Raw genomic sequence first — 14054 nt, forward strand, 5'->3', positions numbered from 1 at the left:
CTATGTGCGGAACCAAAGGAAATGGGGGAGATATTAAATAGGTTTTTTGCGTCTGTATTTACTAAGGAAACTGCCATGAAGTCTATGGAATTAACGGAATCAAGTAGTGAGATCATGGAAACTGTTCAGATTGAAAAGGAGGAGGTGCTTGCTGCCTTGAGGAAAATTAAAGTGGATAAATCCCCGGGACCTGACAGGGTATTTCCTCGGACCTTGAAGGAGACTAGTGTTGAAATTGCGGGGGCCCTGGCAGAAATATTTAAAATGTCGCTGTCTACGGGTGAGGTTCCGGAGGATTGGAGAGTGTCTCATGTAGTTCCGTTGTTTAAAAAAGAATCGAAAAGTAATCCGGGAAATTATAGGCCGGTAAATTTGACGTCGGTAGTTGGTAAGTTATTGGAGGGAGTACTAAGAGACAGAATCTACAAGCATTTGGATAGACAGAGACTTATTAGGGAGAGTCAACATGGCGTTGTGCGTGGTAGGTCATGTTTGACAAAACTATTGGAGTTTTTCGAGGAGGTTACCAGGAAGGTGGATGAAGGGAAGGCAGTGGATATCGTCTACATGGATTTCAGTAAGGCCTTTAACAAGGTCCCGCATGGGAGGTTAGTTAGGAAAATCCAGTCGCTATGTATACATGGAGAGGTGGTAAATTGGATTCGACATTGGCTCAATGGAAGAACCAAAGAGTGGTAGTAGAGAATTGCTTCTCTGAGTGGAGGTCTGTGACTAGTGGTGTGCCACAGGGATCAGTTCTGGGTCCATTGTTATTTGTCATCTATATCAATGATCTGGATGATAATGTGGTAAATTGGATCAGCAAATTTGCTGATGATACAAAGATTGGAGGTGTAGTAGACAGTGAGGAAGGTTTTCACAGCCTGCAGAGTGACTTGGACCAGCTGGAAAAATGGGCTGGAAAATGACAAATGGTGTTTAGTACAGACAAGTGTGTGGTATTGCATGTTGGAAGGACAAACCAAGGTAGAACATACAGGATTAATGGTAAGACACTGAGGAGGAGTGCAGTAGAACAGAGGGATCTGGGAATACAGATACAAAATTCCCTAAAAGGGGCGTCACAGGTAGATAGTGTCGTAAAGAGAGCTTTTGGTACATTGGCCTTTATTAATCAAAGTATTGAGTATAAGAGCTGGAATGTTATGATGAGGTTGTATAAGGGATTGGTGAGGGCGAATCTGGAGTATTGTGTTCAGTTTTGGTCACCAAGTTATAGGAAGGATATAAAAAAGGTTGAAAGGGTGAAGAGAAGATTTACAAGGATGTTGCCAGGAGTTGAGAAACTCAGTTATAGAGAAAGGTTGAATAGGTTAGGACTTTATTCCCTGGAGCGTAAAAGAATGAGGGGAGATTTGATAAAGGTATATAAAATTATGATGGGTATAGATAGAGTGAATGCAAGCAGGCTTTTTCCACTGAGGCAAGGGGAGAAAAAAAAAAGAGGACATGTGTTAAGGGTGAGGGGGGAAAAGTTTAAAGGGAACGTTAGGTGGGGGGGGGGCTTCTTCACACAGGGAGTGGTGGGAGTATGGAATGAACTGCCAGATGAGGTGGTAAATGCGGGTTCTTTTTTGACATTTAAGAATAAATTGGACGGATACATGGATGGGAGGTGTATGGAGGGATATGGTCCGTGTGCAGGTCAGTGGGACTAGGCAGAAAATGGTTCGACATAGCCAAGAAGAGCCGAAATGCCTGTTTCTGTGCTGTAGTTTCTATGGTTCTATGGTTCTAAGTCCACAGGGCGCTCAAAACAGCTGCGCAGTTTAACTCTGTAGTTAAGAAGGCATACGGTGCATTGGTCTTCACCAACAGAGGGATAGCGTTTAAGCGCAGAGAGGTAATGTTGCAGCTATGTAGGACCCTGGTCTGATCCCACTTGGAGTACTGTACTCAGTTCTGGTCGCTTCACTACAGGAAAGATGTGGAAACCATAGATAGAGTGCATAGGAGACTTACAAGGATGTTGCCTGGATTGGGGAGCATGCATTATGAAAACAGGTTGTGTGAACTCGGTCTTTTCTCCTTGGAGCGATGGAGGATGAGGGGTGACCTGTTAGAGTTATATAAGATGAGGAAAGGTATTGATCGTCTGGACAGACTTTGGCTTTTTCCTAGGGCTGAAATGGCTGCTACACGAGGGTACAGGTTTAAGGTGCTTGGCAGTAGGTACAGAGGAGATATCAGGGGTAAGTTCTTTAACGCAGAGAGCGGTGTGTGCGTGGAATGGGCTCCCGGCAACGGTGGTGGAGGCGGATAAGATAGGGGCTTTTAAGAGACTTTTGGATCGGTATATAGAGCTCAGAACAATAGCGGGCTGTGGGTGACCCTAGTAAATTCTAAGGTGGGGACATGTTTGGCACAACTTTGCGGGCCGAAGGACTTGTATTGTCTTGCAGGTTTTCTATGTTTCTATGATTCTATATTAAACATAGAACATATAAAATACAATAGAACAGCACAGTATAGGCCCTTCAGCCCTCAATGTTGTGCCGAACATTAAATCCTGCCTCCAATACAATCCCTCACCTTAAATTCCTCCATCTACCTGTCTAGTAGTCTTTTAAACTTCATTAGTGTTCCTGCCTCTGCCACTGACTCAGGCAGTATATTCCACGCACCGAACGCTCTCTGAGTAAACAATCTTACTCTAATATCCCCCTTGACCTTCCTACCCCTTACCTTAAAGCCATGTCCGCTTCTCCCTTAATCCTAAAGCTCCCTAAAGTCCCAGCTCCCTTAATCTCTGATTATAATACATACTCTCTAAACCAGGCAGCATCCTGGTAAATCTCCTCTGTACCCTTCCCAATGCTTCCACGACCTTCCTAGAGTGAGGCGACCAGAACTGGACACAATAGTCCTGGTGTGGCCTAACCAGAGTTTTACAGAGCTGCATGATTACTTTGCGACTCTTAAACTCTATCCCTCGACTTATGAAAGCTAACTGACCATAAACCACGGTGACCGTGTATCGGGCACTGAGCCTGGCGCTGTTGTGCAGGAGGGAAGGAGAGAGTAGAGGAATGCAGTAATCATATTCAGGGGAACAGACAGGAGATTACGTGAGCCTGATAGAGATACCCGCATGGTGTGTTGCCTCCCATTGCAGGGTATGGGATATCTCGAATCGGCTCCAAAATATTCTGAAGGGAGAGGGCAAGCCGCCAGTTGTCGTGGTACATATTGGTACCAATAACATAGATAAGAAAAGAGAGGAGGCCCTGAAGAGAGATTTCCGGGAGTTAGGAAGGAAGCTGAGGAGCAGAAACTCCAGGGTAGTAATCTTGGGATTGTTACGTGTGCCAAGTGCTAGCGAGGGCAAGAATAGTCAGATCAGGCAGATGAATGCGTGGCTGAGAGACTGGTGCAAGGGGACAGGGCTTCAGATTCTTGGATCATTGGGATCACTTCTGGGGGAAGTATGACAACTTCAAAAAGGACGGCTTGCACCTGAACCTGAAGGGGACAAGTATCCTGGCGGGAAGGTTTAATATAGCTGTTAGGGAGAGTTTAAACTAATTTAGCAGGGGGGTGGTAACCGGAATGATGGAGCGGAAGAGGGGGAAAACAGAAATAAAGCTAAGATAATGAGCAGTAAAGATGTCAGGGAGGACAGGCAGGTGATGGGCCAAATTTGCAGCCATTGCGATGAGTTGCAGTGCAATAAATGTGCAGTGCAATCAGAGCAAAAAGTCCAAATACCGGTCTTAATGGTGTTACTCTTGAAATCATGCAGCATAAGGGATAAAGTGTATGATCCTCTCGTGGAGATACAGATTGATAGGTATGAAATTGTGGCCATCACTGAGACGTGGCTAAAAGATGCATGTCACTGGGAGCTGAACGTCCAAGGATACACGGTGTATCGGAAGGATAGGCAGGTCGGCAGAGGAGTTGGCGTGGCTTTATTAGTAAGAAATGATATTAAATCATTAGAAAGAGGTGACATAGGATCGGAAGGTTCAGAATCTTTATGGGTTGAGCATAAGAATCGCAGCGGGAAAAGGACCCTGATTGCAGTTATATACAGGCTTCCTGACAGCTGCAGTGATGTGGAATACAAATTATATAGAACATAGAACAGAGAATAGTACAGCACAGGACAGAACATTCGGCCCACAATGTTCTACCGACCCTCAAACCCTGCCTCCCATTTAAACCGCACCTGAAATTCCTCCGTATACCTGTCGTGCAGTCTCTTAAACTTCACGAGTGTATCTGCCTCCACCATTGACTCAGGCAGTGCATTCCACGCACTAACCACTCTCTGAGTAAAAAACCTTCCTCTAATATCCCCCTTGAACTTCCCACCCCTTACCTTAAAGCCATGTCCTCTTGTATTGAGCAGTGATGCCCTGGGGAAGAGGCTCTGGCTATCCACTCTATCTATTCCTCTTATTGTCTTGTACACCTCTATCATGTCTCCTCTCATCCTCCTTCTCTCCAAAGCTAACACCCCATAAGCTTTCTTAACTACCCTATCCACCTGTGAGGCAACTTTCAGGGATATGTGGACATGTACCCCCAGATCCCTCTGCTCCTCCGCACTACCAAGTATCCTGCCATTTACTTTGTACTCTGCCTTGGAGTTTGTCCTTCCAAAGTGTACCACCTCACACTTCCCCGGGTTGCCACCTCTCAGCCCACTTCAGCATCCTATCAGTATCTCTCTGCGATCTTCGACAATCCTCCACACTATCTGCAACAGCACTAACTTTTGTGTCGTCTGCAAACTAGCCAACGCCCGCTTCTACCCCAACATCCAGGTCATTATTAAAAATCACGAAAAGTAGAGGTCCCAGAACAGATCCTTGTGGGACACCACTAGTCACAATCCTCCATTGTGAATGTACTCCCTCCACCACAAACGTCTGCCTTCTGCAGGCAAGCCAATTCTGAAACCACCTGGCCAAACTTCCCTGGATCCCATGCCTTCTGATTTTCTGAATAAGCCGATCGTGAGGAACCTTGTCAAATGCCTTACTAAAATCCATATAAATCGCATCTACTACGCTATCCTCATTTATATGCACGGTCACCTCCTGAAAGATCTCAATCATGCTTGTTAGACACGATCAGCCCTTCACAAAACCATGCTGACTGTCCCTGATCAGATATTGATTCTCTAAATGCCCACAGATACTATCTCTAAGAATCTTTTCCAACAGCTTTCCCACCGCAGACGTAAGGCTCACTGGTCCATAATTTCCCATACTATCCCTACTACCTTTTTTGAACAAGGGGACAGCATTCGCCTCCCTACAATCCTCCGGTACCATTCCCGGCGTTAACGAGGACATAAATATCCTAGCCAGAGTCTCAGCAATCTCTTCCCTCGCCTGTGGAGCAGCCTAGGGAATATTCCGTCAGGTCCCGGGGACTTATACGTCCTAATGTATTTTAACAACTCCAACACCTCCTCTAAACCTGCTCCAGAACATCAACCTCACCCACATTATACTCACCATCATCATACTCTCATTGGTGAATACCAAAGAGAGGTATTCATTGAGGACCTCGCTCACTTCCACAACCTCCAGGCACATCTTCCCACCTCTATCTCTAATCAGTCCTACCTTCACCCCTGCCATCCTTTTTTTTTCTTCACATAATTGAAAACTGCCTTGGAGTTTTGCTTCACACTGTTCGCCAAGGCCTTCTCATGCCCCATTCTTGCTCTTCTCAGCCCCTTTTTAAGTTCCTTTCTTGCTTCCTTTTTTTCCTCAATCGACTCATCTGGTCCTTGCTTCCTAAGCCACATGTAAGGCTCACTGGTCTATAATTATCCAGACTATCTCTACTACCTTTTGTTGAACAAGGAGAAAACATTCGCCTCCCTCCAATCCTCCGGTACCATTCCCGTGGACAACGAGGACATTAATATCCTAGCCAGAGGCTCAGCAATCTCTTGCCTCGCCTCCTGGAGCAGCCTGCGGAATATTCCGTCAAACCCAGGGACATATCCGTCCTAATGTATCTTAACAACTCCAGTACCTCCTCTCCCTTAATATCAACATGATCCAGAACATCAACCTCACTCATATTGTCCTCACCGTCATCAAGTTCCTCTCCTTGGTAAATACCGAAGAGAAGTATTCATTCAGGACCTCGCTCACTTCCACAGCCTCCAGGCACATCTTCTCACCATTATCTCTACTGGGTCCTACCTCACTCCTGTCATCCTTTTGTTCTTCACATAATTGAAGAATGCCTTGGGGTTTTCCTTTACCCCACTCACCAAGGCCTTCTCATGCCCCTTTCTCGCTCTCCTCAGCCCCTTCTTAAGCTCCTTTCTTGCTGTCCTATATTCCTCAATAGACCAATCTGATCCTTGCTTTCTAAACCTCATGTATGCTGCCTTCTTCCAACTGACTAGATTTTCCACCTAACTTGTCACACATGGTTGCTTCACCCTACCATTCTTTATCTTCCTCACCAGGAAAAAATTATATCTAACATCCTGTAAGAGATCTCTAAACATTGACCACATGTCCATAGTACATATCCCTGCAAAAACATCCTCCCAATTTTTCACCCGCAAGTCCTAGCCTTATAGCCTCACAATTTGCCCTTCTCCAGTTAAAAAAATTCCTGTCCTCTCTGATTCTATCCTTTTCCATGATAATGCGAAAGGCCAAGGAGCGGTGGTCACCATCCCCCAGATGCTCGCCTACTGGGAGATTTGTGACCTGACCCGGTTCGTTCCCTAATACTAGATCTATTAAGGCATTCCCCCGGTCGGACTGTCAACATACTGACAAAGGAATCCGTCTTGGACACACTTAACAAACTCTGCCCCTTCTAAACCATTGGAAATCATCAGGTTCCAATCAATATTAAGGAAGTTAAAGTCACCCATGATAACAACTCTGTTATTTTTGCACCTTTCCAAAATCTCGCTGCTCGGTATCTCTGCTGCTACCAGGTGGCCTATAGAATTGCATTCCCCCATTACTATTTTAATACTGTCCTTTTGGCATTCATTTTCTATCTTTCGTTATAATTTGCAGGACACATCCTTACTACTGTCCGTGGGTCTGAAAAGAAATTCCGTCAGTGCATTTTTACCTTTGCAGTTCCTTAGCTTTATCCACAATGATTGAACACCTTCCGAGATGTCACCTCTTTCGAATGATTTGATTTCATTTTTAACCAGCAGAGTTCTGCCGCCCCCTCTGCTTTCCTGCTTGTCCTTTCGATGCAATATTTATCCTTGTACATTATGTTCCAAGATATAATCGTAACTCAACCATGATTTAATAATACCTAAAACATCCTACCTGCCAATCTGCACTTGTGCTGCAAGCTCATCTATCTTATTGTGTACAGTGTGCATTCAAATACTGTGCCCTCAGTTCTGTATTCACCCTTTTTCGATTTTTCCACAATTCACGTTGCAACTAATCCTAGTGACTGCAGTTTTGCCCTCAGCCTCTCCTGACTACACGTTGCCTCTATTTGCAAACCAGTGACCACTTCTCCCGTACAATTATCCGACTTTCCTCCGAAACATCTTGCATTGAATTATATGCAGCTCAGTACATAATCGCACCATGCTCAATCTTTTCATTCCTAACTTTGTCTGAGGTCTTTCCAACATCTGCCTCCACAACCTCTCCACTAACTGTTCTGACACTGTGACTCCCATCCACCGACAGCTCTAGTTTCAATCACATCTAGCAGGATCAACAAACCTTCCCTCTCGGATATTAGTCCCCCTCCAGTTCAGGAGCAAGCTGTGATATAATGATAACCATATAACAATTACAGCACGGAAACAGGCCATCACGGCCGTTCTAGTCCTTGCCGAACTCTTACCCTATCCTAGACCCACCGATCTGCACACAGCACATAACCCTCCATTCCTTTCCTGTCATTATATCTATCCAATTTAACTTTAAACGACAACATAGAACCTGCCTCAACCACTTCTTCTGTAAGCTCATTCCACACAGCTACCACTTTCTGAGTAAAGAAGTTCCCCCTCATGTTACCCCTAAACTTTTGCCCACTAATTCTCAACCCATGTCCTCTTGTTTGAATCTTCCTCACTCTCAATTGAAAAAGTCTAACCACGTCAACTCTATCAATCCCCCTCATAATTTTAAACAACTCTATCAGTCCCCCCCCCCCCACCCGCAAAGAATAAAGACCTAACTTGTTCAAACTTTCTCTGTAACTGAAGAGATGAATCCCAGGTAACAGTCTAGTAAATCTTTTCTGTGCTCTGTCAATTGTATTGACATTTTTCCTATAATTCGGTGACCAGATCTGTGCACAGTACTCCAGATTTGGCCTTACCAATGCCTTACATAAATTCAACTTACATCCCAACTCCTATACTCAATGCTCTGATTAATAAAGGCCAGCAAACCAAAAGCTTTCTTCACCACCCTATCCACATGAGATCCCATCTTCAGGGAACCATGCACCATTATTCCTAGATCCCTCTGTTCTAAAGCATTCTTTAATGCACTACCATTAAACATGTATGTCCTATTTTGATTAGTTCTACCAAAATGTAGCACCTCACATTTTTCAACATTAAACTCCATCTGCCATCTTTCAGCCCACTCTTCTAACTGTCTTAAATCTGTCAGAAAGCTTTGAAAACCTACCTCATCACCCACAACACCACCTAACTTATTATCATCTGCATACTTACTAATCCAATTTACCACCCCATCATCCAGATCATTAATATATATTACAAACATCATTGGACCCTGTACAGATTCCTGAGGCACACCGCTACACACCGTCTTCCAATCTGACACACAGCTATCCACCACTACTCTCTGGCGTCTCCCATCTAGCCACTGCTGAATCCATTTTACTACTTCAATATTAATGCCTAACAATTGAGCCTTCCTAACTAACCTTCCGTGTTCCGTGTGGAAACTTGTCAAAGGCCTTACTGAAGTCTATATAGACAACATCCACCGTTTTATCCCCGTCAACTTTCTTAGTAACCTCATCAAAAATTCAATAACATTTGTCAAACACGACCCTCCACGTACAAATCCATGTTGACGGTTCCTAATCAGACCCAGTCTATCCAGAAAGTTACATATACCATCTCTAAGAATTGTTTCCATCAATTTACCCACCACTGACGTCAAACTCACAGGCCGATAATTGCCAGGTTTAATCTTAAAACCCTTTTTTAAATAGTGGAACCACATGAGCAATACCCCAGTCCTCCGGTAACCATTCCCGTTTCTAATGACATTTGAAATATTTCTGTCAGAGCCCCTGAATTTCTACACTAACTTCCCTCAAATTCCTAGGCAATATCTTGTCCGGACCCGGGGACTTATCCACTTTTATATTCCTTAAAAGTACCAGCACTTCCTCTTTAATTGTTATACTGTCCATAACTATCCTACTTGTTTCCTTTACCTTACAGAATTCAATATCCTTCTCCTTAGTGAATACCGAAGAAAATAAATTGATCAAAATCTCCCCCATCTCTTTTGGCTCCGCACATAACTGTCCACTCTGATTCTCCAGAGAATTTTATTTTAAGCAGCCTCGTATCTTTTTCTAGCTTTTCTAATTCCTTTTTTAAGATTCCTTTTATATTCCTTATATTCCTCGAGTTCTTCATTAACTCCAAGCTGCCTATATTTATTGAAGATCCCTCTCTTTTTCTGAAACAAGTTTCTAATATCTCTTGAAAACCATGGTTCTCTCAAACTTTTAACCTTTCCTTTCAACCTAACAGGAACGTAAAGATTCTGAACCCTGAAAATGTCATCTTTAAATGACCTCCATTTCTCTGTTACATCCTTCCATTAAAACAAATTTTCCCAATCCACTCCTTCTAAATCCTTTCGCATCTCCTCAAAGTTAGCCTTTCTCCAATCAAAAATCTCAATCCGAGGTCCAGTCCTATCCTTCTCCATAATTGTATTGTGAAACTAATTGTATTGTGATCATTGGACCCGAATTTTTCCCCAACAAATAACTGCGTCACCTGCCCTATCTCATTCTCGAACAGGAGATCCAACACTGCCCCTTCTCTCCTTTTTACCCCTTCTGTACAGTTCCTATCTCCCCATAACCCAATGATCCAGAAATCCTCTGTCTCCCTCTTACACAAACTCCTTAGCCACGTATAAATTACATAGTATTCCTATTTCTGCACTTACCTGCACCTGACACGAGTAGCAATCCTGAGATCACAGCGCGGGAGGTTCCGCCCTTTAACTTAGCACCTAACTCTCTGACATCCCTTTTCAGAATCCCATCATTCGTCCTACACATGTCATTGGAACCTAGGTGGACCACGTCCTCTGGCAGCTCACCTTCTCACTATAAAATGCCTATATATCATAGATCCTGGCACCTGGGAGGGAACATACCGTCCGGGACTCTTGTTCTCGCCCACAGTACCTCCTGATTGTTCCCCCAACGAATCTATTATCACCACAGCGGATGTCTTCTTCCCACTTCTCTTCTGAGTCACAGGGCCAGACTCAGAGGCAGTAAACAGGGACGCATATAACTTGATCTGCAGAGTTCTATAAAAAAAAAAGATTCCAAGCACCAATACGTGCCGATGAAACCTTGTCCCGAAACCACGATTTCTGCACCTTCCTCCAGCAACAGCAAGTGAGAGGGAGAGGGGCATCGCTCATACGCCGACAGACGATGTCGAACATACCGCTCTCGTCTTCTCTCTCTCGAGAGAGGACAGATCAGTATCGTTTCCCTTTAGACTACCACAGGAATCAAAAACAAATTTAAAAATATAGTACTATTTTCGATTTATTTGTAGTTAATTCATTGAACCTTTGTTGGTTTTGTGGTAGTGTTGGTGGTTTTTCAAGAAGAGAAATAACGCCAATTATATCGATTACCATTACAAAATTATGTTACATGGGTATGTCGAAGATAGACTTCAACACATTGAGAGAAAATCATCCGAATGTCTGCATGCCTTAAGAAACTCCTCACCTGAACAGATAACTCCAACATCTTCTTTGTGAAAACAGTCGTTCTCGCCCCATGGTCTTGCCGGACATTGCCACAAGGCCGAATTATTCGCTGAACACTTGAGGTTGTCCAACCAGACAGGACCTGAGCCTTGACCAAACAAACTGGACTTCGTGATATTAACAGCATGTCCACAATTCAGTTCCTTGCAGACAATATGTGCATCTATTAGATCCCAAGCATCATCACACACGGTGCCCCAGATTCCGTCATAATAAACTTCTACCCTTCCTGCACAACGACCTGCACCATTCACCAGTCTTACGGGAACATTACCTGCAGCACGAAATAATATTAATTAAATGAATTGGCTTTCTGGAAACAATTTGACTAAGGCTTACAATCAAGCAAGTTGAGCAGATAATTGTCAAGTGTAACTTCATAACTCTGCTTAATATAAATTCGCAAAACATTAGCCATTTATAACAAAGGAGAAGGCTGCGTTATGGGTGCTTGCAATCTTTAAACTCATGGTCAAATTCAAGATTGTTTAATTTCGTTTCCAGTACACAATTGAATAGGATAACGTAATATTTTTATCCGATTCCGATGCAGTGGTAAAAAAAAAAGCCCAATCAAATAAAGAACACAACAATAAACCTACAGAATAAATATAAAATAATGTCCATAATGTGACACAAGGCACAGGAACGTTTGTACAGAAGGTCACTCTGACAAGAAATCATAAAGCAGTGGAAGTTGGGTGCGCAAAGGGTTCAGTTGGTGACTGGAGTTGTTGATTTGCGTGACTACTTGGGAAAAGTAACTGTTCTTATGCCTGCTCTACCTGGCGAGAATACTACATAGCCTCCTCCTGATGGGAGTGGAGGGAACAGTCTATGAGCAACCACGTTTTACAAATTGTTCCTTGAAGAACTGAGGATATTTATGATGGGTTGCAGATTGTTCACATCCATTCAACATTTTTTTGCACTATTTGAAAGTGCAATCTTTCTTAATTCCTTCCAGTCTGTGGCTCAAATCTTCACAGACTTGACTGGAAGGAGTGCGTGACATATGTATTTAATTAGAATGTGATTGTAAACTTGAATTATATCAGTTTGGGGCTCTCACTGTGGCGATGGCCAATCGTATCAATATCTCAACATGGACCTGTAAGTAAAGATAACTGTAGATTGTGATATACATAAGAGGTTCTGCAGATTTTGCAAATGAAGAGTAACACACCCAAATTTCTCGTGGAACTCAGCAGGTCAGGAAACACCTTTCCAGGAATACAGAGTGGTCGTTTTGGGTCAAGACCCTTCAGCACGACAGCATTGTGGAAAATCTAACAGTAACAGTATTAGGCAGATATTTGCCTTCCTTATATAAATGGAACCAGGGAATCTAGAGGGCTACAGTGGTCATAGATTATCCTTCGTTATCACAACTCTGTGCGGAAGTCGTGTCTTTTAAACTTGATTTAAACTTGAAGACAGAAAAGGGTGCATTCATTATGGGGAACAAGGAAATGGCAGACGAGTTGAACAGGTACTTTGGATCTGTCTTCATTAGGGAAGACACAAACAATCTGCCAGATATAATAGTGGCCAAAGGACCTAGGGTAATGGATGAACTGAAGGAAATTTATATTAGGCAGGAAATGGTGTTTGAAAGACTGTTGGGTCTGAAGGCTGATAAGTCCCCGGGACCTGATCGCCTGCATCGCAGGGTACTTAAGGAGGTGGCTTTCGAAATCGTTGACGCATTGCTAATTATTTTCCAGTGTTCGATAGATTCAGGATCAGTTCCTGTGGATTGTAGAGTGGTTAATGTTGTCCTACTTTTCAAGAAAGGAGGGAGAGGGAAAACAGGGAATTATAGACCGGTTAGCCCGAAGTCAGTGGTGGGAAAGATGCTGGAGTCAATTATAAAAGAAGAAATTACGACACCTTTGGATAGCAGTAACAGGATAGGTCCGAGTCAGCATGGATTTACAAAGGGAAAGTCGTGCTTGACTATTCTTCTGGAATTTTTTGAGGATGTAACTATGAAAATGGACAAGGCAGAGCCAATGGACGTAGTGTACCTGGACTTTCAGAAAGTCTTTGATAAAGTCCCACATAGGAGATCAGTGGGCAAATTTGCTGATGATACAAAGCTGGGTAGCAGCGTGAAATGTGAGGAGGATGTTATGAGAATGCAGGGTGACTTGGACAGGCTGGGTGAGTGGGCGGATGCATGGCAGATGCAGTTTAATGTGGATAAATGTGAGGTTATCCACTTTGGTAGTAAGAACAGGAAGGCAGATTATTATCTAAATGGGGTCGTTAGGAAAAGGGGAAGTACAACGAGATCTAGGTGTTCTTGTACATCAGCCACTGAAAGCAAGCATGCATGTACAGCAGGCAGTGAAGAAAGCTAATGGCTTGCTGGACTTCATCACAAGGGGAATTAGGTATAGGAGCAAAGAGGTCCTTCTGCAGTTGTACAGGGCCCTGGTGAGACCACACCTGGAGTATTGTGTGCAGTTTTGGTCTCCAAATTTGAGGAAGGACATTCTTGCCATTGAGGGAGTGCAGCGTAGGTTCACAAGGTTAATTCCTGGGATGGCGGGACTGTCATATGTCGAAAGATTGGAGCGACTGGGCTTTTATACTCTGTAATTTAGAAGGCTGAGAGGGGATCTTATTGAATCATATAAGATTATTAAGGGATTGGACACGCTGGAGGCAGGAAGTATGTCCCCGCTGATGGGTGAGTCCAGAATCAGAGGCGACAGTTTAAGAGTAAGGGGTAGGCCATTTAGAACGGAGTTGAGGAAAAACGTTTCCACCCATTGAGTGGTGGATATGTGGACTGCTCTGCTGCAGAAGGCGGTTGAGGCCAAGTCCCTGGATGCTTTCAAGAAAGAGATGGATAGAGCTCTTAAAGATAGCAGAATCAAAGGTTATGGGGATAAGGCAGGAATTGGATACTGATTGTGGACGATCAGCCACGATCACATTGAATGGTGGTGCTGGCTCGAAGGGCTGGATGGCCTACTCCTTCACCTATTGTCTATTGTCTATTTCATTGTTCAT

The 14054-nt window shown here is 43.7% G+C and overlaps 1 protein-coding gene across 1 annotated transcript in view; it reads right to left on the minus strand.

Annotated features, from left to right (window-relative positions):
- Positions 1 to 14054, minus strand: part of LOC140196962 (scavenger receptor cysteine-rich domain-containing group B protein-like) — a 117744-nt gene that overhangs the window by 43608 nt on the left and 60082 nt on the right. The window contains exons 6-7 of the mRNA XM_072256899.1: positions 10990 to 11304; positions 72 to 82 (exon numbers count right to left, since the gene is read on the minus strand). Coding sequence (XP_072113000.1) covers positions 72 to 82; positions 10990 to 11304 — 326 coding nt within the window. The remainder of the gene's footprint in view (positions 1 to 71; positions 83 to 10989; positions 11305 to 14054) is intronic.

The sequence above is a fragment of the Mobula birostris genome, chromosome 4 (assembly GCF_030028105.1).
Source record: "Mobula birostris isolate sMobBir1 chromosome 4, sMobBir1.hap1, whole genome shotgun sequence".
In the NCBI taxonomy this organism is placed as follows: Eukaryota; Metazoa; Chordata; class Chondrichthyes; order Myliobatiformes; family Myliobatidae; genus Mobula; species Mobula birostris.